Source organism: Pseudophryne corroboree, chromosome 1 (genome assembly GCF_028390025.1).
Source record: "Pseudophryne corroboree isolate aPseCor3 chromosome 1, aPseCor3.hap2, whole genome shotgun sequence".
In the NCBI taxonomy this organism is placed as follows: Eukaryota; Metazoa; Chordata; class Amphibia; order Anura; family Myobatrachidae; genus Pseudophryne; species Pseudophryne corroboree.
Genome location: NC_086444.1, coordinates 1,151,672,822 through 1,151,696,771, shown reverse-complemented (window position 1 = coordinate 1,151,696,771; position 23,950 = coordinate 1,151,672,822). Strand labels below are relative to the sequence as shown.

Sequence of the window (23,950 nt, the reverse complement as noted above, 5' to 3'; positions counted from 1 at the left end):
CAAACGCAGCCGCGGTAAGTCTTGAACAAGACAGGGACCCTGCTGTAGCAGGTCCCTTCTCAGAGGTAGAGGCCACGGTTCGTCCGTGAGCATCTCTTGAAGTTCCGGATACCAAGTCCTTCTCGGCCAATCCGGAACCACTAGTATTGTTCTTACTCTTCTTTGCCGTATGATCTTCAATACCTTTGGTATGAGCGGCAGAGGAGGAAACACATACACTGACTGGTACACCCAAGGAGTTACCAGTGCGTCCACAGCTATTGCCTGTGGATCTCTTGACCTGGCGCAATATTTGTCCAGTTTCTTGTTGAGGCGAGACGCCATCATGTCTACAATTGGTCTTTCCCAACGGTCTATTAACATGTTGAAGACTTCTGGATGTAGACCCCACTCTCCCGGATGAAGATCGTGTCTGCTGAGGAAGTCTGCTTCCCAGTTGTCCACGCCCGGGATGAACACTGCTGACAGTGCTATCACGTGATTCTCCGCCCAGCGAAGAATCTTGGCAGCTTCTGCCATTGCACTCCTGCTTCTTGTGCCGCCCTGCCTGTTTACATGGGCGACCGCCGTGATGTTGTCCGACTGAATCAACACCGGCTTTCCTTGCAGGAGAAGTTCCGCCTGGCTTAGAGCATTGTAGATTGCTCTTAGTTCCAGAATGTTTATGTGAAGAGACTTTTCCAGACTCGTCCATACTCCCTGGAAATTTCTTCCTTGTGTGACTGCTCCCCAGCCTCTCAGGCTGGCGTCCGTGGTCACCAGGATCCAATCCTGAATGCCGAATCTGCGGCCTTCTAATAGGTGAGCCTTCTGCAACCACCACAGAAGTGACACCCTTGTCTTTGGTGACAGGGTTATTCGCAGGTGCATCTGCAGATGCGACCCTGACCATTTGTCCAACAGATCCCTTTGGAATATTCTTGCATGGAATCTGCCGAATGGAATTGCTTCGTAAGAAGCCACCATTTTTCCCAGGACTCTTGTGCATTGATGTACTGACACTTTTCCTGGTTTTAGGAGGTTCCTGACCAGATCGGATAACTCCTTGGCTTTTTCCTCTGGAAGGAAAACCTTTTTCTGAACCGTGTCCAGAATCATTCCTAGGAACAGCAGACGAGTTGTCGGGATTAAATGGGATTTTGGAATATTCAGAATCCACCCGTGTTGTCTTAGCACCTCTTGAGATAGTGCTAAAGCTGTCTCCAGCTGTTCTCTGGACCTTGCCCTTATTAGGAGATCGTCCAAGTATGGGATAACTAATACGCCTTTTCTTCGAAGAAGAATCATCATCTCGGCCATTACCTTGGTAAAGACCCGAGGCGCCGTGGACAATCCGAACGGCAGCGTCTGAAACTGATAGTGACAGTTTTGAACAATGAACCTGAGGTACCCCTGGTGTGCGGGGTAAATCGGAACGTGTAGATACGCATCCTTGATGTCCAAGGATACCATAAAGTCCCCTTCTGTAGAGGTTCAAGGACTTCAGATTTAGAATAGGCCTTACCGAGCCATCCGGCTTCGGTACCACAAATAGAGTGGAATAATACCCCTTTCCTTGTTGTAATAGGGGTACTTTGACTATCACCTGCTGAGCGTACAGCTTGTGAATGGCTTCCAACACCCTCTCCCTTTCGGAAGAGACGGTTGGTAAGGCAGACTTCAGGAAACGATGAGGAGGATCCGTCTCTAATTCCAACCTGTACCCCTGAGATATTATCTGCAGGATCCAGGGGTCTACCTGCGAGTGAGCCCACTGCGCGCTGTAATTTTTGAGACGGCCCCCCACTGTCCCCGAGTCCGCTTGAGAGGCCCCAGCGTCATGCTGAGGTTTTTGCAGGAGCCGGGGAGGGCTTCTGTTCCTGGGAAGGAGCTGCCTGTTGGTGTCTCTTCCCTCTTCCTCTGCCTCGTGGCAGGTACGACAAGCCCTTTGCTCTCTTATTTTTGTAGGAGCGAAAAGGCTGCGGTTGAAAGGTCGGTGCCTTTCTCTGTTGGGGAGTGACTTGAGGTAAAAAAGTGGATTTCCCGGCAGTAGCCGTGGCCACCAAGTCTGATAGACCAACTCCAAATAACTCCTCCCCTTTATACGGCAAAACCTCCATGTGACGTTTTGAATCCGCATCGCCTGTCCACTGTCGTGTCCATAAGGCTCTTCTGGCTGAAATGGACATAGCACTCACCCGAGATGCCAGTGTGCAAATATCCCTCTGTGCATCACGCATATAGATAAATGCATCCTTTATTTGTTCTAACGACAGTAAAACATTGTCCCTATCTAGGGTATCAATATTTTCAATCAGGGATTCTGACCAAACTACTCCAGCACTGCACATCCAGGCAGTTGCTATAGCTGGTCGTAGTATAACACCTGCATGTGTGTATATATTCTTTTGAATAACTTCCATCTTTCTATCTGATGGATCCTTAAGTGCGGCCGTCTCAGGAGAGGGTAACGCCACTTGTTTGGATAAGCGTGTGAGCGCCTTGTCCACCTTAGGGGGTGTTTCCCAGCGCGCCCTAACCTCTGGCGGGAAAGGGTATAATGCCAATAACTTTTTTGAAATTATCAACTTTTTATCAGGAGCAACCCACGCTTCATCACACACGTCATTTAATTCTTCTGATTCAGGAAAAACTGTTTGTAGTTTTTTCACACCATACATAATACCCTGTTTTACGGTATCTGTAGTATCAGCTAAATGTAACGTCTCCTTCATTGCCAAAATCATATAACGTGTGGCCCTACTGGAAAATACGTTTGAATTTCTACCGTCGTCACTGGAATCAGTGCCCGTGTCTGGGTCTGTGTCGACCGACTGAGGCAAAGGGCGTTTTACAGCCCCTGACGGTGTTTGAGGCGCCTGGACAGGCATTAATTGATTGTCCGGCCGCCTCATGTCCTCAACTGACTGTTTAAGGGAAGATAAACCATCACGTAATTCCACAAATAAAGGCATCCATTCTGGTGTCGACCCCCTGGGGGGTGACATCTGCATATTTGGCAATTGCTCCGCCTCCACACCAATATCGTCCTCATACATGTCGACACCACGTACCGACACACACCGCAAACTCACAGGGAATGCTCTAATGAAGACAGGACCCACTAGCCCTTTTGGGGAGACAGAGGGAGAGTCTGCCAGCACACACCACAAAGCGCTATATATACAAGGGATATCCTTATATTAAGTGCTCCCTTATAGCTGCTTTAATATATATATATATATAGCCATTAATGTGCCCCCCCTCTCTGTTTTACCCTGTTTCTGTAGTGCAGTGCAGGGGAGAGACCTGGGAGCCGTTCTGACCAGCGGAGCTGTGACAGAAAATGGCGCCGTGTGCTGAGGAGATAGGCCCCGCCCCTTTTTCGGCGGGTTCTTCTCCCGCTATTTTTCCAGTCAGGCAGGGGTTAAATATCTCCATATAGCCCCTATGGGCTATATGTGAGGTATTTTTAGCCTTGTATAAGGTTTATATTTGCCTCTCAGAGCGCCCCCCCCCAGCGCTCTGCACCCTCAGTGACTGCCCAGTGAAGTGTGCTGAGAGGAAAATGGCGCACAGCTGCAGTGCTGTGCGCTACCTTATGAAGACTGAGGAGTCTTCAGCCGCCGGTTTCCGGACCTCTTCACGCTTCAGCATCTGCAAGGGGGTCGGCGGCGCGGCTCCGGGACCGGACTCCACGGCTGGGCCTGTGTTCGATCCCTCTGGAGCTAATGGTGTCCAGTAGCCAAGCAGCAAATCCACTCTGCATGCAGGTGAGTTTACTACTTTCCCCCTAAGTCCCACGTTGCAGTGATCCTGTTGCCAGCAGGACTCACTGTAAAGAAAAAAACCTAAACTAAACTTTCTCTAAGCAGCTCTTTAGGAGAGCCACCTAGATTGCACCCTTCTCGTTCGGGCACAAAATCTAACTGGAGTCTGGAGGAGGGTCATAGGGGGAGGAGCCAGTGCACACCACCTGACCTAGTAAAGCTTTACTTTTTTGTGCCCTGTCTCCTGCGGAGCCGCTATTCCCCATGGTCCTTTCAGGAACCCCAGCATCCACTTAGGACGATAGAGAAACTGGGCTTAGTATCCGTCGTCCTAAGAAGGGGTTAAAATAGGACCCCTTGCGTGGTGCGGGAATGGCCTGGTTTAGTATCTACTCTCGTACTGGGGGTTGACCCTTGCACAGAGTGGGTATGAAGATTGGTCTGGCTGGAGGTCGGGAGCAGCCTGAAGCCCGAGGTTGCTATGTGCCCCTGCTGCTGGAAGAGCCAGGGGTGCATGAAACTGCACTGGTCGTCTGACACACCAAGCACTAGTACGGCACTTTTGCACTGAGCACCTCATCCTTCCTGTCTGCACCCACTTTCCTTTGCCCTGGCCTTTTGGTTAGGGCAAGGATAATTTTATTTTTTTCCCCAGGACTTTATGCTGGGGCTTATTTATTTATTTATTTTACTTACGTGTGCTGCACTTTTTTGCACTACACTGCACTCTTGTGTTTTTTTGTGTTTGTCACAGTTTTGTTGGGGTTTAGGTGAGACCCTTATGGTCCACCCTCTCCCATAGTTGTCAAAGCCCTCTCCTTTTGGGGAGGGCTGGAGACTGTTTCGTACCCCAGGGGGAAGCTTTGGCCAACCCTGTGGATACTTGAGGGTCACTCTGGGCTTCGGCAAGTAGGGACCCACAGACCTTTTTTCTCCCCAGTAGGCCTTTTGGCTCTGAGTGGTTGGGGAGTAACGGGGCCCTTCTCCCTTTGGAGAGGGTCCAAGGTCCTACGCCCCCAGCATGTTTTGCACAAGACAATGGGTGATGAAGCCACGCACCTCGGGCTTCAAGTAAAAAAAAAAAAAAAAACAGTCCCAGTCCTGTTTCCAGCAATACTGATCCCAGCCTGGTTTCCAGCAATACTGATCCCAGCCCAGTTTCCAGACTTACCTGTTCAAGCATCACTGGATCCAGTCCAGACACCACGTACGAGTTCTGCTGGAGTCTCGGAGCTCCGGCCGTCTCGCAAGCCATTACATTCGGCCCAAGGAGTTAATTAAAACCATAAAGACAGATACTCCAATTAAAGTTAATTAGTATATAAAAGGCACATAGTATTGGATAATGCGGCTGCATCATCAAAATATGGAACAGAACGCAGAATGGGGGTAATTCTGAGTTGATCGCAGCAGCAAGTTTGTTAGCAATTGGGCAAAACCATGTGCACTGCAGGTGTGGCAGATATAACATTTGCAGAGAGAGTTAGATTTGGGTGAGTTATGTTATTTATGTGCAGGGTAAATACTGGCTGCTTTATTTTTACACTGCAATTTAGATTTCAGTTTGAATACACCCCACCCAAATTTAACTCTCTCTGCACATGTTATATCTGGCCCTCCTGCAGTGCACATGGTTTTGCCCAATTGCTAACAAAATTGCTGCTGCTATCAACTCAGAATTAGGCCCATTCTCTCAGTTCTTGTTAGCACATTCCTTTGTACCATTTAGCCTGACACAAACATAAAAAACACATACAAGCATAGCTCCTTGGTAACCATTTTGTTCCCCCATAACACTTAACATACACAAAAAAATAAGCAGAAGACATGATGGGACAATAGAAGGATAACAGAGAGTTAAAAGATGAGGCAGATTAGGTAGGCAAATATGTTTTCAAGGTAGCCAGGCATATTACAGCTGCGTTTACTTTACTGCTGATACTGTTGCTTTGATTTTCTATATCATACGCTTTGCTATATCATTATATTTAGTTTTTTATTGATTTATGTCAGATGCACTAAGCATTTTCATGCCTACTTGTCATACCGCTCCTCCTGAACACAAAGGGAACCAATGAAGAGAAGTGGGGGGGTGCAGTTTGATGACACCATTTGTAGAATTACGTGGGGGGGGGGGAGTCGGTAGGTTGATGCTAAATGATTCATCCCTGAGTCAAGAACAAACAGACACTTTTAGGAGAATTGCATGTTCTCTAAAGAGTCTACGAGGCCTCAGCCTAATTCGGGAGTCTATCGACCATTTTGGAGAAGTTGGCAATATATGAGTGAGCATTTGTTTGAGAACCTTTTATACTTTTTTAATTAGCAGCTTTTAAATAATGGTGTTACAATGCTTTACTTACCACTGAGAAGCCATACTTGTAAAGATATCAGTTGTTTCCATTTTGTTAAATAATTGTAAAAGTTCAGGATCAGAGGAAAAGTGAGCAAGCAAACGAAGTTCTATTTGTGAAAAATCTAGAAAGAGAAACACTTTGTATAGCATAAATATTCTAATACATGTGTAGGCAAAATGCTCACAATAAATGAAGAAGTGCATGTACAGTAAGGTAATCATTTGCTGAGGGTGCAGATCACATACCTCTGAGTAACACGAGGGGTGGGACAGTTTGTTATGTTTGTGCACTTCCCTTCCTCAGAGAGAGAGTGGTAATGTCATTATACATTTTAGCTGTTAAATATTAAAAAGAATTCTACAAATTCAATACAAATTGCTAGGTCCATATACTGTATGTACACTCAGGAAGTTGTATTCTTATTATGTTGCCAACGTCTTAGATCAAGTTAGCAGATATAGACAGTGCCAGATTAATGTCCATATGTGCCTGGAGCTGAAATTTATGAAGGGCCTATTATGTGATGCTGCAGGGGGTGTGACAAGCCCTGTGCCGATGTGGCTAGTGATGTGGAGGTGTGGCCAGTGTAGTGTGGGTGTGGTCTACATATGTGGCGAGTCCTGTGCCATGGGTGTGGCTATCTCCATGGAGGGCATAGTTTGCATCTACCTTCAAACACTACATAGTAGAGCTATAACAAAGAAAAGTGAGCATCTCAGTGACATCATATAATACAGAGAGCATCACAGTGACTACCATATACTAGAGAACATTTCAGTGACTACCATATAATAGAAAAGCATCAATGACCGCCATACAATACACAGAGCATCGTAGTGACTGTCATATAATACAGACAGCATTACAGTGACTGCCATATAAAACAGAGAGCTTTGTAGTGACCGTTCATATATTATAACAAACATCAGTGCTTGTCATATAATCTATCATCAGTGCTTAACAGAACACACACTTTTTAGTACTGGGCATTGGCAGTGACTCTGGTCAGACACCTCACTAGAAGAATGCCTGGGTTAACTGAGCACACCAAACACATCCCCAATTCTGTACTTTACTCCCTCCATTGTCCACCCGGTTCTCATTATACTGGGGGCATAGCAGCCAGTGTGCCAACACAGACACACTGAGCCTGTAGCTGCACTATAGTGACGCATAGCCGAGGCAGGAGGCAGACCCAAGCGTGGTCCACACCGTCGCCACTGAAGAGCGTTGATGCTTTATCATCATCACCCTTCATTGATCACGTTGCTGCATCTCCCTCACGGACGGTGTGGTGAGGCCCCAACTGTAACCCCAGAGCACATGTATGCATATACACACATACATATAAATCCATAAATATCCCCTCCAGACCCCACATATTATAATTATAAAAACCTGACTAGAATTCAGATTATCTACCTCAATCTCAACCCTCTCATAGGTGATAGGTCTTTCAGTCAATCAGTCAGTCAGTCAGGGAGCTGCTCTGCCCTGTGACACAGTGTAGAGGAGGTGCTGAGGTACTTTACTCAGGGAGTACTCTACTCACTATAAGGTCTAGTCCCCTCTGTGACAAGCTTCAGTCAGGAAGTAGTCAGTAGGGTGACACTGACAATATTAACATTAATAATGTCAAAACTCTTCAAATGTCGGCAGGCAATGTCTGTTACATTGGGAGGGGACAGGAGCTTGAGGCACACTTAAAAGGATTGAAGTGGTATATGTTGACAGTCATAATGACGACATTAATCATGTTGACATGAGAATGTCGACATTGTCAGAATGTCAACAAAAGGGTTAGGCCGTGGGGTGGAGGATAGGGTTAGGCTGCGGGGAAGGGGGAATTAGGGTTAGGCTGTGAATGAGAGGATAGGGTTAGGCTGCGGGAAAGGGGGAATTAGGGTTAGGCTGTAAGTGGGAGGATAGGTCTAGGCTGCGGGGAAGGGGTAATTAGGGTTAGGCTGTGAGTGAAAGGACAGGGTTAGGCTGCGGGGAAGGTGGAATTAGGGTTAGGCTGTGAGTGGGAGGATAGGGTTAGGCTGCGGGGAAGGTAAAATTAGGGTTAGGCTGTGAGTGGGAGGATAGGGTTAGGCTGCGGGGAAGGTAGAATTAGGGTTAGGCTGTGAGTGGGAGGATAGGGTTAGGCTGTGAGGGAGGGGAAATTAGGGTTAGGCACTAGAGAGGGTAAAGTTGGGTACACACTTAACAATGCGTGTACCCAGCCTATCCGACAGCCTATGGGACCCAGCATTGGCAAGTGCATACTCTCTTGTTGATTCCGACAGCGACGGAGCGATGGGGGCGGCAATGCTGCAGTGTGGCCCTCGTTAGCGATGTCTCCTGTCAGCCCTGCAGCACGACCGTCCAGAAGCCATTGCTAATGACCTCGGAGGCGCACATATAGTGCGTACACACTTAGCAATGTGGCCGATATATCGTTCTGTTCCACTGCGGAACAATATATTGGCCAATATATTGCAGAGTGTGTACCCAGCTTTAGGATTAGAGATAGGTGAGGAATTCTTACGCTGGAGTAGCAGAGTTAGGATTGGGGGGTTATGGTTAGGCTGCGGGGAAGGGGGCTAGGATTAGACACAGGGGAGGATTTAGGGGTGAGGGCGCCCCTAGGCACAACAGTAACGGCCGTCACTCGTCTGTTTAATTTTATTTATTTTTTGGATTGGTTATAGCCCTCATTTGTTGATAGCCAATTTAATAGAATACAAAATAATTATACATATTTACTAAGTAGGACAACACACAGGGCAGTATGTGTTTGTCTAGCCATGCAAGATGGCATATGGTACAGTACAGTGGAAATATTTAGCAGTCTTAGCTCCCCCTGTCAGGATTTACACTATCGGGATGATGGCGTCGGTATTCTGACCGCTGGTATACCGTCAGCCGGGATATCATACTGAATCCCCGCAGAGACCCGGAAGCCACACGTATGTTTGTGCAGTATATATCTACATAAGTTCATGACAGACACTCCGTTTAAAAAATCAAATACCTGGGTGCTTTCTATGAGTTGCACAAGCAGCCTCCTCAGTAGTCACTAATACCCCTCTCAGACCGCCTGAGGCGAGTCGCACCTGGGAGCCTGACACAGGAGCTCCAAGGGTGCGACCCGCCTCAGGTGCCCTGCCACCACTGTCTGCAACCCGGCATACTGAACGGGAAATGGGTCGCATCGACCCGGCTCCCGTTCACACTGCACAGCAGTCCGGGTTAAACATGAGTTCATCCCTGCTTGCTACCCGAGTTGGAATACAGAGTCGCTCGACCCGGATTATTCCAACTGGGCCCTTTCACACAACACGGGCCCAGCAACACGGGTTATGCGCGCTCATGTGCTCATAACCCGGGTAAGAAGCTGGCACTCTGAAAGGAGTGTAACATGAGTGGCACATCCTGGCTTTTACAGCAAAGATACAGCACGCGCTGACTGGGCATATATACACACATTTACATACATGTTAACACACACATTAACATATATATGTATATATATATATATATATATATATATATCTATCACACACTGATACATACTGTACATGATATACACACTTTTCTATATGAAATATATATACACACACATTTACATTAACACACACATTAACATATATATATATATATATATATATACCACACACTAATACATACATGATATACACACTTTTCTATATATAGAAATATATATACACACACATTTACATATCTATAAAGCCGCGCACACATACATGATAGATAGATAGATAGATAGATAGATAGATAGATAGATAGATAGATAGATAGATAGATAGATAGATATGTATGTAGATAGATAGATAGATAGATAGATAGATAGATAGATAGATAGATAGATAGATAGATAGATAGATAGACACATAGACACATATATAAAACACACACAAATCCATACAGGATATACACACTTTTCTATATATAGAAATATATAGACACACACATTTAGATATATATAAAGCCGCACACACATACTGTATATGGTGTATGTATGTATATATATATATGTGTGTGTATAAACACACAAATACATACATGATACACACACTTTTCTATATATAGAATTACAAATACACACACATTTAGGAAAAGCTTAGGAAAAGCTGCACACACATACACGGTATATATATATATATATATATATATATATATATAGCTATATATATATATATATATATATATATATAGCTATATATATATATATATATAGCTATATATATATATATATATACAATATGGGTGTCTGCAGTGTCGGAAACCACAGTCCACTGACCCCTCTGCCACAGAAACAGGCGGCACTCCACGGATTTGGTGTAGTATGAAAACTTTATAAAACAAACACCATGAAGAGTCCAACGTTTCAACACCGCGGCGGGTGTTTTTGTCAAGGACACATGGTGAAACAAACAGTGTGTACATTGTTCTTACCTTAAATACCCCTCTCTTGTCAGTGCAGCCAAACAGGTGCGGCGGGCGGGAGAGTCGCCGACGGCCCCGGCTTCGGGCCGCTAGAGATGACGTCACCGTTGCTAGGCTACCGGGAAACACCAACACCCGGCGCATCCCGTTACTGCGCTGTAGAGCAGAAGCATTATTGAATACAACGTGTGAAAAAGTGATACATAAAAATAATATGAGGAAACAAAATAAAGTTTCCAACAGTGTAAGTGAAGAGATACTTAATAGCTGAGCGATCATGTGACTGGGAGACTATCTAAACATTTTTAAATGAATATCAACATGTGTATAAATGAAAAAACTTTGCACTATAGAGCATACCACTATAGAACATGATGATGAAAGGCTCAGGAACTTAATGCTGTTACAGGTTGCACGCTGTACATATACTAGTAACTCCCAATGGGTACAATAAACCGGCCAGTATAGCAATACAATGACATTTAAAGGAAAACACTCCATGTCAGTTTTTCATTCAGTCCCTGAGGTGCTACATAGTTCAGCAGGGAGATCCATCGCATTTCTCGTTGTGACAGAAGTTTCTGTCTGTCACCACCGCGGTTGGAGATAGGGACATGGTCCACAATCTGGTATTTCAGGCTTGAAAGAATTTACGTTATTATCTGTCCTTGTGGACTACTGTATGTTGGTCAAACGATCAGAACATTCAAAGAACGTATAAGCCCTCCACCGGTCAGCCATTAAAGCTGCCATCGAGGGCAAGGACAATGATCAGCCAGTCGCCCGTCATTTCAAGCTATGCAGACATCCTCTTTCAAGCCTGAAATACCAGATTGTGGAGTGTTTTCCTTTAAATGTCATTGTATTGCTATACTGGCCAGTTTATTGTACCCATTGGGAGTTACTAGTATATGTACAGCGTGCAACCTGTAGCAGCATTAAGTTCCTGAGCCTTTCATCATCATGTTCTATAGTGGTATGCTCTATAGTGCAAAGTTTTTTAATTTATACACATGTTGATATTCATTTAAAAATGTTTAGATAGTCTCCCAGTCACATGATCGCTCAGCTATTAAGTATCTCTTCACTTACACTGTTGGAAACTTTATTTTGTTTCCTCATATTATTTTTATGTATCACTTTTTCACACGTTGTATTCAATAATGCTTCTGCTCTACAGCGCAGTAACGGAATGCGCCGGGTGTTGGTGTTTCCCGGTAGTCTAGCAACGGTGACATCATCTCTAGCGGCCCGAAGCCGGGGCCGCCGGCGACTCTTCCGCCCACCGCACCTGTTTGGCTGCACTGACAAGAGAGGGGTATTTAAGGTAAGAACAATGTACACACTGTTTGTTTCACCATGTGTCCTTGACAAAAACACCAGCCGCGGTGTTGAAACGTTGGACTCTTCATGCTGTTTGTTTTATAAAGTTTTCATACTACACCAAATCCGTGGAGTGCCGCCTGTTTCTGTGGCAGAGGGGTCAGTGGACTGTGGCTTCCGACACTGCAGACACCCATATTGTGCATTTCTTCAAGGAGGGCACCCCGGTCAATACGTTTGTCTCTGAGTGCCAACTACACCCATTGTATATAACATTGGGGTGTGCAATCACCCCTAAAGAAGTGGGGTACCGTTCTATTTTCACAAACTCTACTTGGATTGCTTAAATTGTCTCTATTCGTTTTTAACAAGCAATCACGGTTTTTGTTTTTATCTTGCTGTGACTTTTGTGTCACAGGGAACATTCGCGCATGATGATGGAAGCCGTGGAACCGACTGCTGCTAATGCACTGGACTCTGATCATGTCCTTAGTTATACAGATGTTGAGGCCTCAGCTATTCTGTTTAAAGAAGATTTTCTCACTCACCAAGACAACATCACGGCTGATTAAGTTTACCATAATTTGTTACGTTTAAAGAAAAAGGAGACGGATTATTTGCTGCACGGCACTTCACTTTCCGATTACTACCGTGCCAAGAAGATCCCACGTGGTTTTCGGGTCAAAAACATCCCGACCATTGGCCGCAGCAACATGGACTTTTGTAGAAAATGGACATCAATATTAAACAAGTGTAGCATGGATTTGATGCTCCTTGTCATTGAAGAATCTGGGAACTTGCCAGATACCGTTCTAACATTACTGCATACGAAGTGGCTAATAAAGCACTATTAGGTGATGGCTCACATGCAGCAAAATGGGAGAAGTTAACGGCTCAAGTTAACAATTACAAACGTGACCTGATACAATACAAGAAAAGCAAATTATCAGTTGTGTTAGCCGATTATGAAGAACACAAGGTTTACCGCTGGCTACATGGCTCTGAAGTCACCTATTCAAGGTTCACTAATAAACGTCAATCCTGGAGAAACAAACAGTACAAGAATCCCAAGAGACAGGATTCAGATAACAGCGACAGTGATTTTTTAGTCCAGGATTCAGATGATGCGCGATCGCCCAACAGGCTCACCCCACGAGCAGTGACCAAAACATCCGTCGACGCTATTCCTTCCACCAGCGCACACGAAGGGGGCAGCAAAACCAGAGGCTCTACAAAACCTCCTGCAGGCAGCAAAACCAAAAAGAAAACACCAATCTAATATTCAATTTATCCTCTCGATCCTTGTCTGTAGATGAAACGAGATTGTTAAACAAGGGACTGTCTTTTATCCCCACCAACAAACATGATGCATTTAAATGGCGTACTGAACAATACCGCTTTGAAAGGTCTTTAAGGCTGCGTGAATTTTTTCAACATCAACCCAGTACACAACAAAGGGCAACATTCACAAAATCTTCTTCTACTTTTGACCCACAGAGCACAAATGCATCTATCAAGTCATTCTCAAGATTGCTTGATTGTGCCGTCAGTAAATATGAAGGGGCACAACCCAAGATTTTTTCCAATCTCACGAATAGGGAACAAGCAGCTCTAAAATCTCTATCTCAGGACTCTTCAATTATTGTCTGCCCAGCCGACAAAGGTGGTGCAATTATTATCCAAGACAGGATACAATATATCAAAGATCTTGATGAACTTTTATCTGACAACTCCACTTACAAGAAGCTCCCTGGCAATCCTACCGCTCATTATAAATTGGAAGTGGATAAAATCCTATCTGCAGCCCAGAATCAAGGAAAAATTGATGAGAAAAGTAGATTGGGATTAATTCAAAAATATCCTAAAGTGCCTGTGATTTACTCCTTACCCAAGATTCACAAGGATGCCGTCAGACCGCCCATTAGACCCATTATCTCAGCAAGGGATTCTTTATATTACCCGATCTCCAAATTCCTTGATCTTATGGTGCAACCCTTGGTGATTAAGCAACCCACACACCTACGAGACACCACAGATCTTTTAAACATCCTAACCACCATGGACACTTTGCCTGCCAACACCATTATGTGCACCATGGATGTGAAGAATTTATATTCGGTGATTCCGCACACCGAAGGGTTGGCCACTATGAGAGCATTCTTGGAGTGTAACAACTTTCGACTGATCGACATTGACCTATTCATCACCCTGCTGGAACTGACACTCCAGCGCAACTATTTCATACACAATGGGAAATATTACAAACAAACAACAGGCTGTGCAATGGGTTTTTGCATTGCACCGTCGCTAGCCAATGTATATATGTTCGCTATAGAACATGAGTTGTTCTTTTTAGATTCTTCCATTAGTTCTAACATTCTTTTGTACAAACGGTACATTGATGATCTGATTTTGTTCTGGACTGGAGACGAAGATAGTTTAAAACAACTCCTTCGTTCCATCAATTTGGTAGATTCACCAATCCGGTTCACTCACCATTATAGCAAAGAAGTGATTCAGTACTTGGATGTTTCCATTACCATAAAAGATTGTCATATACACACGGCTGTTTATCACAAACCGACAGATCGAAATACACTCCTTGAGCATTCCAGTTTCCACCCGCCAGCTCTGAAAGTAGGACTACCCAAGTCCCAGATGACCAGGGTGGCTCGTATCACAAGCATTCCGGGGGAGTTGGATCAAGCGCTAACACAGGTGGTGGACAGATTTAGAGCAAGGGGTTATCCACACAACAAGCTTCTACAACAGAAATCTGATGTTTTAAAAAAACCGCGGGCAATGCTACTACAGCCTAAAAGGGGTGAGACGTAATCTGAGAAAATCCCACTAGTTACAGAGTTCACCACAGCAAGTTCAGTCATCCCCAGGGCCATCAGTGCGCTCTGGCCGATTGTGAAAAGTGATCATACGCTGCCGTGTTTCCACAATAAATCAGTGATGCCCAGCTATAGGCGTGGACGCAATCTACGCGATCTTTTGGTACACACAGATGTCTCTCCGAAGGCTGCAACATCTACACGCAAAAGTTGTTATAAATGCCCTTCATGTACTACATGCAACTATCTCATCGCTGGCTCTTTCTTCCAACATCCATCCACGGGCAAGAAGTACACCATACATCACTTTCTAATTTGCAGCTCTCAGTACGTTATTTACGTTATTATCTGTCCTTGTGGACTACTGTATGTTGGTCAAATGATCAGAACATTCAAAGAACGTATGGCCCTCCACTGGTCAGCCATTAAAGCTGCCATCGAGGGCAAGGACAATAATCAGCCAGTCGCCCGTCATTTAAAGCTATGCGGACATCCTCTTTCAAGCCTGAAATACCGGATTGTGGACCATGTCCCTATCTCCTACCGCGGTGGTGACAGACAGAAACTTCTGTCACAACGAGAAATGCGATGGATCTCCCTGCACCTCAGGGACTGAATGAAAAACTGACATGGAGTGTTTTCCTTTAAATGTCATTGTATTGCTATACTGGCCAGTATATTGTACCCATTGGGAGTTACTAGTATATGTACAGCGTGCAACCTGTAACAGCATTAAGTTCTTGAGCCTTTCATCATCATGTTCTATAGTGGTATGCTCTATAGTGCAAAGTTTTTTCATTTATACACATGTTGATATTCATTTAAAAATGTTTAGATAGTCTCCCAGTCACATGATCGCTCAGCTATTAAGTGTCTCTTCACTTACACTGTTGAAAACTTTATTTTGTTTCCTCATATTATTTTTATGTATCACTTTTTCACACGTTGTATTCAATAATGCTTCTGCTCTACAGCGCAGTAACGGGATGCGCCGGGTGTTGGTGTTTCCCGGTAGCCTAGCAACGGTGACGTCATCTCTATCGGCCCGAAGCCGGGGCTGTCGGAGACTCTTCCGCCCGCCGCACCTGTCTGGCTGCACTGACAAGAGAGGGGTATTTAAGGTAAGAACAATGTACACACTGTTTGTTTCACCATGTGTCATTGACAAAAACACCCGCCGCGGTGTTGAAACGTTGGACTCTTCATGCTGTTTGTTTTATAAAGTTTTCATACTACACCAAATCCGTGGAGTGCCGCCTGTTTCTGTGGCAGTGACCCAGTGGACTGTGGCTTCAGACACTGCAGACACCCATATTGTGCATTTCTTCAAGGAGGGCACCCCGGTCAATACGTTTGTCTCTGAGTGGACAATAAAATGTGCGTACCAGACAAACATAGAACAGTTGCCTTATATCAAGTATCTTTGCATCAGGGTATCCCTTATTCGTACTCCTTCTCCGCTTCAATCCATCCGGGTATTGGTGTGGAGTTTGTACGTTTATTTATTATTTATTAGCAGTTTCTTATATAGCGCAGCATATTCCGTTGCGCTTTACAATTAGAACAACAGTTATAGAACAAAACTGGGCAAAGACAGACAGACAGAGGTAGGAAGGCAAGACAGTGTGTCAATAAACTGCTCTTCAAAGTGACATAGTACTTCTTTGTGCAATGGTTGCAATGAAAGTGAGCATGTGCAAAAAGTGCTAACGTGCTATTTATAAATAAATATATATATGATATATAAATGTATTGTTGAGAATGTGCTAGCTGCCCTTTAAGTAGTGTGCTTAATTATCATTTATTAAGGGTGCAACACCACAAAGAGATCAAATGATATTTATATAAAGCACTTACATATGATATTGCACTGTATTGAATAAGGCTTTCATCATTCCAGCAACAAATTCATTTTCAGGACTTCCTCAGGGGTTAACCCCTGAGGAAGTCCTGAAAATGAATTGAAGGGACGAAATGCGTTGGTCACCTACCAGCACTCCGCTCCTGTCTGAAAAACATCAGATAAGCTTTATGCATTTTTAAATTGTACGAGTCTACCTATATGTGTTTGTTATTGTGTGCATTATTAAAAAAAAATTTTAAACGATACTACACTATTAGAGGCTTTCCATCCGGCTTGGGAGCTCTCTGATTCTTTTTAAGGCACTTGAATTTGTTGCTGGAATGACGAAAGCCTATATATATAAAACACACATACATACATGATATACACACTTTCTATAGGAATATATATATACACACACACACACGATTGCATACATAAATACACAGGGGTCAGACATTATATTGACCTGTGGGAAGGTACTCCTGGCATGTTGGTTTCTCCTCACAGCCATTGCCAGCTGCCTTCCCTCCTGTGCTAGGCAGGTCAGCCTGGCTGCTAGTGCCATCTCTCAGTTGCTGAGGGAAGGATAGGAGTGACTGGGCGAGGCTTCATGCAACTCAGTGGGCAGAGCTACAGACGTCGGTACTGGGCTGTACAGGGGGTGGAGCCTCATCTGACATGGGGCGGAGCTACAGACGGCCCTGGGAGTAGGCTGGGTTTAGGAGAGATCGGGACCTGCTGAAGGCGTGAATGGGCAATGTTTCATCTGGGAGGAGGTGAGTGAGCTCATCTGTTGGTGGTGACAGGAAAATTATTTTTTTCCTGTCACCACTGCAGTGGAGCCTGTGGGCCTATTTTCATGGGGCGGCCTGGTGCTGCAGCTCCACCCGCCTCATTATTAATCCAGCCCTGACCCCAGGGAACCACAGCACACAGTTTGAGAACCACTGGTCCATGCAGCTGGTCTGTGATCACAGCTCCCAGTTCCACTTCTGCAATACAATGCAACAATGTAATGTGAGTGACAAGCTGCAGAGATTAACCCTTTCTATGACTGCTGCACAGGAATCACACAACCTTTATTCATAGGGCTGAGTTCAATTAGGGGAGAAGTTCTCACCCCTGCGAAGAAGTGCAAGTATATACCACACTTACGGTACCATTGTATTTGCAGATATTTTCTAGCAATGCACTATATACATAGAAACATAGAATTTTACTGCAGACATTAGGGTAAGTTTAGGGGTCTGGGTTAGTATCAAGTCCAGCAACAGAAATCTTGGGGCCCAGCACACTGATATCTCTGGGGCCCCCTCAAACCCCCCCCCCCCCCCCTTAAATTGTCAGAGGTGATCTTTAAAAAAAAACGGAGCCTTTAACTCAGACTGTCAGTGAGCCCGGCAAGTGGTATTTCTGCTGGGATACCCAGCTCTTCGGTGGCAGGGACAAACAGAAAAGCGCCAGCGCAGCGACATGCATAGTGGTGGCAATACAGCATGGACCACGCCGGGACTGGACACAGTGATGGGGTAAAAGGAGGGGGGAGGCCTGTTAATTGTACTCCTACTTAAATTGAGCAGTTGGAGTATTTGTGTCCCTGATCCTTGGGGCCCCCCCTGAACCTCGTGGCCCTGCACAAGTGTCCCCTTTGTCCCCACGTCGCTGGGCCTGGTAGCACCTGCAGTGATTGGCTTAGGACAGACTACAATGGTTTTGTGCAGACATCCATGTATAAGAGCTGCGTTTATTCTCGTCATTTTAAGTGAACGTACGCAATGTTACGTTTGTAGCCATGCGTGCAATGGGAGTGGGCTATATTTGTGATGGGGTTGTAGAATCTACTGTACGACATGAAGAGATCGCTCTTCCTCCACAGAACACAGCACAACGCTGGGATCACAGTGTTCAGATCTCAGTGGAATTCTGACCCCACCTTATGCTGACAGGAAGGCTTTAGGGGGCTATTCAGAGTCGGTCCCAGATTATGCTTTCGCAGTAAAATCTGTGACCGTATACTTGCATTTTGGGGGCCACCCAGCACAGTGCAAGCATCTCACTGGAGGGGGGGAAAGGTGTGGTGATAAGGAGGTGTATCTGATTGCAGTGCTGCGCAATGTATATACTGTAGCCAGCGACATAGGGCCTAACTCAGATCTGATGTCAGCAGCACATTTGTTAGCTAATGGGCAAAACCATGTGCACTGCAGGGGGGAGGCAGATGTAACATGTGCAGAGAGAGTTAAGGCCCATACACACTGGACAATTTTGAGCTGAAAGCAGCTCACTTTCTGTGTTTTCAGCTGCTCTCAGCTCAAAACCGCCCAGTGTGATGAGCGATGATCCGTGCCACCGCTTCATGAACGGCGGGGAGACAGCTTTCCATAGCGTCCTGCTATGGAAAGCCATTCACCCTTGCTGACATTGCTGGGCAGGGGGATAATAGCTCAATGTGTATGCACCTTTAGATGTGGGTGGGGTGTGTCAAAACTGAAATCTAAATTGCAGTGTAAAATAAAGCAGCCAGTATTTACCCTGCACAGAAACAAAATTTCTCTGACGTCCTAGTGGATGCTGGGGACTCCGTAAGGACCATGGGGAATAGACGGGCTCCGCAGGAGACTGGGCACTCTATAAGAAAGATTTGGTACTATCTGGTGTGCACTGGCTCCTCCCTCTATGCCCCTCCTCCAGACCTCAGTTAGATTTCTGTGCCCGGCCCGAGCTGGTTGCACACTAGGAGCTCTCCTGAGCTTCTAGAAAGAAAGTTTAAATTAGGTTTTTTATTTTACAGTGAGACCTGCTGGCAACAGGCTCACTGCATCGAGGGACTAAGGGGAGAAGAAGCGAACCTACCTGCTTGCAGCTAGCTTTGGCTTCTTAGGCTACTGGACACCATTAGCTCCAGAGGGATCGACCGCAGGACCCGTCCTTGGTGTTCGTTCCCGGAGCCGCGCCGCCGTCCCCCTTACAGAGCCAGAAGCATGAAGATGGTCCGGAAAATCGGCGGCAGAAGACTTCAGTCTTCACCAAGGTAGCGCACAGCACTGCAGCTGTGCGCCATTGCTCCTCATACACACTTCACACTCCGGTCACTGAGGGTGCAGGGCGCTGGGGGGAGGGGGGGGGGGCGCCCTGAGCAGCAATAATATCACCTTGGCTGGCAAAATAACCACGATATATAGCCCCAGAGGCTATATATGTGGTAATTACCCCTGCCAGAATACAGAAAAAAGCGAGAGAAAAGGCCGCCGAAAAAGGGGCGGAGCCATCTCCCTCAGCACACTGGCGCCATTATTCCCTCACAGTTCCGCTGGAAGGAAGCTCCCTGACTCTCCCCTGCAGTCTACACTACAGAAAGGGTAAAAAAGAGAGGGGGGCACTAAAATTGGGGCGCAGTTTAATACAATAAGCAGCTATAAAGGGTCATAATTCAGTTAGTCCCTGTATTATTATAGCGCTCTGGTGTGTGCTGGCATACTCTCTCTCTGTCTCCCCAAAGGGCTTTTGTGGGGTCCTGTCTCCTTTAAGAGCATTCCCTGTGTGTGTGCGGTGTGTCGGTACGGCTGTGTTGACATGTTTGATGAGGAGACTTATGTGGAGGCGGAGCAGATGCCTATAAATGTGTTGTCACCCCCTGCGGGGCAGACACCTGAGTGGATGGACTTATGGAAGGAATTACGTGCAAGTGTCGACGCCTTACATAAAAAAATTGACGACATGCCAAATGCGGGACAGCCGGCTTCTCAGCTCGTGCCTGCCCAGACGATTCAAAGGCCGTCAGGGGCCCTGAAACGACCACTACCTCAGATGGCAGACACAGATGTCGACACGGATACTGATGCAAGTGTCGACGACGATGAGTCAAATTTAATGTCCACTAGGGCCATTTGTGGCATGATTGAGGCAATGAAAGAGGTATTACACCTTTCTGATATAAACCCAGGTACCTCAAAAAAGGGTATTATGTTTGGGGAGAAAAAACTACCAATAGTTTTTCCCCCATCTGAGGAATTGAATGATGTGTGTGAAGAAGCGTGGGCTTTCCCCGATAAAAAATTGGTGATTTCAAAAAAATTACTAATGGCGTTCCCTTTCTCGCCAGAGGATAGGTCACGTTGGGAAACTCCCCCTAGGGTGGATAAAGCGCTCACACGTTTGTCTAAAAAGGTGGCACTACCGTCTCCGGATACGGCCGCCCTAAAGGAACCTGCTGATAGAAAGCAGGAGGCTATCCTAAAATCTATATACACACACACTGGTGTTATACTGAGACCAGCTATTGATTCAGCCTGGATGTGCAGTGCTGCTGCTGCTTGGTCAGATTCCCTGTCGGAAAATATTGACACCCTAGACAGAGACACTATATTGCTAACCATAGAGCATATAAAAGACTCAGTCTTATACATGAGAGATGCACAGAGGGAGATCTGCCGGCTGGCATCTAGAATAAGTGCATTGTCCATTTCTGCTAGGACTCGGCAGTGGACAGGAGATGCAGATTCTAAAAGGCACATGGAAGTTTTGCCTTATAAGGGTGAGGAGTTATTCGGGGACGGTCTCTCAGACCTTGTTTCCACAGCAACAGCTGGGAAGTCTGCATTTTTGCCCCATGTCCCCTCACAGCCTAAGAAAGCACCGTATTACCAAGTACAGTCCTTTCGACCCCAGAAAATCAGGCGGGAAAAAGGCGGGTCCTTTCTGTCTAGAGGCAGAGGAAGGGGGAAAAAGCTGCAACACACAGCAGGTTCCCAGGACCAAAAGTCCTCCCCCGCTTCTTCCAAATCCGCCGCATGATGGTGGGGCTCCACAGGCGGAGCCAGGTACGGTGGGGGGCCGCCTCAAGAATTTCAGCGATCAGTGGGCTCGCTCACGGGTGGATCCATGGATCCTTCAAGTAGTATCTCAGGGGTACAAGCTGGAATTCGAGGCGCCTCCCCCCCGCCGTTTCCTCAAATCGGCCTTACCGACGACTCCCTCGGGCAGGGAGGCTGTGCTAGAGGCCATTCACAAGCTGTATTCCCAGCAGGTGATAGTCAAGGTACCCCTACTTCAACAAGGCCGGGGCTACTATTCCACACTGTTTGTGGTACCGAAACCAGACGGTTCGGTGAGACCCATTTTAAATTTGAAATCCTTGAACACTTACATAACAAAATTCAAGTTCAAGATGGAATCGCTCAGGGCGGTTATTGCAAGCCTGGACGAGGGGGATTACATGGTATCCCTGGACATCAAGGATGCTTACCTGCATGTCCCCATTTACCTTCCTCACCAGGAGTACCTCAGATTTGTGGTACAGGATTGCCATTACCAATTCCAGACACTACCGTTTGGACTGTCCATGGCACCGAGGGTGTTTACCAAAGTAATGGCAGAAATGATGATACTCCTTCGAAAAAAGGGAGTTTTAATTATCCCGTACTTGGACGATCTCCTTATAAAAGCGAGGTCAAGGGAGCAGTTACTGGTCGGAGTAGCACTATCTCGGGAAGTGCTACAACAGCATGGCTGGATTCTAAACATTCCAAAGTCACAACTGGTTCCTTCCACTCGCTTACTGTTCCTGGGGATGATTTTGGACACAGAACTGAAAAAAGTGTTTCTCCCGCAGGAGAAAGCCAAGGAGCTGTCATCTCTAGTCAGAGACCTCCTAAAACCGAAACGGGTATCGGTGCATCACTGCACACGAGTCCTGGGAAAAATGGTGGCTTCATACGAAGCAATTCCATTCGGCAGGTTCCATGCGAGGACCTTCCAGTGGGACCTCTTGGACAAGTGGTCGGGATCGCATCTTCAGATGCATCAACTGATAACCCTGTCTCCAAGGACCAGGGTGTCTCTACTGTGGTGGCTGCAGAGTGCTCATCTTCTAGAGGGCCGCAGATTCGGCATACAGGACTGGGTCCTGGTGACCACGGATGCCAGCCTTCGAGGCTGGGGAGCAGTCACACAGGGAAGAAACTTCCAAGGACTATGGTCAAGTCAGGAGACTTCCCTACACATAAATATTCTGGAACTGAGGGCCATTTACAATGCCCTAAGTCAGGCAAAACCCCTGCTTCAAAACCAGCCGGTACTGATCCAGTCAGACAACATCACGGCAGTCGCCCATGTGAACCGACAGGGCGGCACAAGAAGCAGGATGGCAATGGCAGAAGCCACAAGGATTCTCCGATGGGCGGAAAATCACGTACTAGCACTGTCAGCAGTGTTCATTCCGGGAGTGGACAACTGGGAAGCAGACTTCCTCAGCAGACACGACCTACACCCGGGAGAGTGGGGACTTCATCCAGAAGTCTTCCTACTGTTGGTAAACCGTTGGGAAAGGCCACAGGTGGACATGATGGCGTCCCGCCTCAACAAAAAGCTAAAGAGATATTGCGCCAGGTCAAGGGACCCTCAGGCGATAGCTGTGGACGCTCTAGTAACACCGTGGGTGTACCAGTCGGTTTATGTGTTCCCTCCTCTGCCTCTCATACCAAAGGTACTGAGAATAATAAGAAGGCGAGGAGTAAGAACGATACTCGTGGTTCCGGATTGGCCAAGAAGGGCTTGGTACCCAGAACTTCAAGAAATGATATCAGAGGACCCATGGCCTCTACCGCTCAGACAGGATCTGCTACAGCAGGGGCCCTGTCTGTTCCAAGACTTACCGCGGCTGCGTTTGACGGCATGGCGGTTGAATTCCGGATCCTAAAGGAAAAGGGCATTCCGGAGGAAGTCATTCCTACGCTGATAAAAGCCAGGAAAGAAGTAACCGCGAACCATTATCACCATATTTGGCGAAAATATGTTGCGTGGTGTGAGGCCAGGAAGGCCCCAACAGAGGAATTTCAGCTGGGTCGGTTTCTGCACTTCCTACAGTCGGGAGTGACTATGGGCCTAAAATTGGGTTCCATTAAGGTCCAGATTTCGGCCCTGTCGATTTTCTTCCAGAAAGAACTGGCTTCACTGCCTGAAGTTCAGACTTTTGTAAAGGGAGTGCTTCATATTCAGCCCCCTTTTGTGCCTCTCGTGGCACCTTGGGATCTCAATGTGGTGTTGAGTTTCCTAAAATCACATTGGTTTGAACCACTTAAAACTGTGGATCTGAAATATCTCACGTGGAAAGTGGTCATGTTATTGGCCTTGGCTTCGGCCAGGCGTGTGTCAGAATTGGCGGCATTGTCTTGTAAAGGCCCTTATCTGATTTTTCATATGGATAGGGCAGAATTGAGGACTCGTCCCCAGTTTCTCCCTAAGGTGGTATCTGCTTTTCACTTGAACCAACCTATTGTGGTGCCTGCGGCTACTAGGGACTTGGAGGATTCCAAGTTACTGGATGTAGTCAGGGCCTTGAAACTTTATGTTTCCAGGACGGCTGGAGTCAGGAAGATTGACTCG

At 46.2% G+C, this 23,950-nt stretch overlaps 1 protein-coding gene across 6 annotated transcripts in view; it reads right to left on the bottom strand.

The window, feature by feature from the left end:
• Positions 1–23,950, bottom strand: part of POLN (DNA polymerase nu) — a 617,268-nt gene that overhangs the window by 162,022 nt on the left and 431,296 nt on the right. For all 6 annotated transcript variants that reach the window (XM_063924721.1, XM_063924733.1, XM_063924728.1 and 3 more), the window contains one exon: positions 6,113–6,227. In XM_063924721.1, coding sequence (XP_063780791.1) covers positions 6,113–6,227 — 115 coding nt within the window. The remainder of the gene's footprint in view (positions 1–6,112; positions 6,228–23,950) is intronic.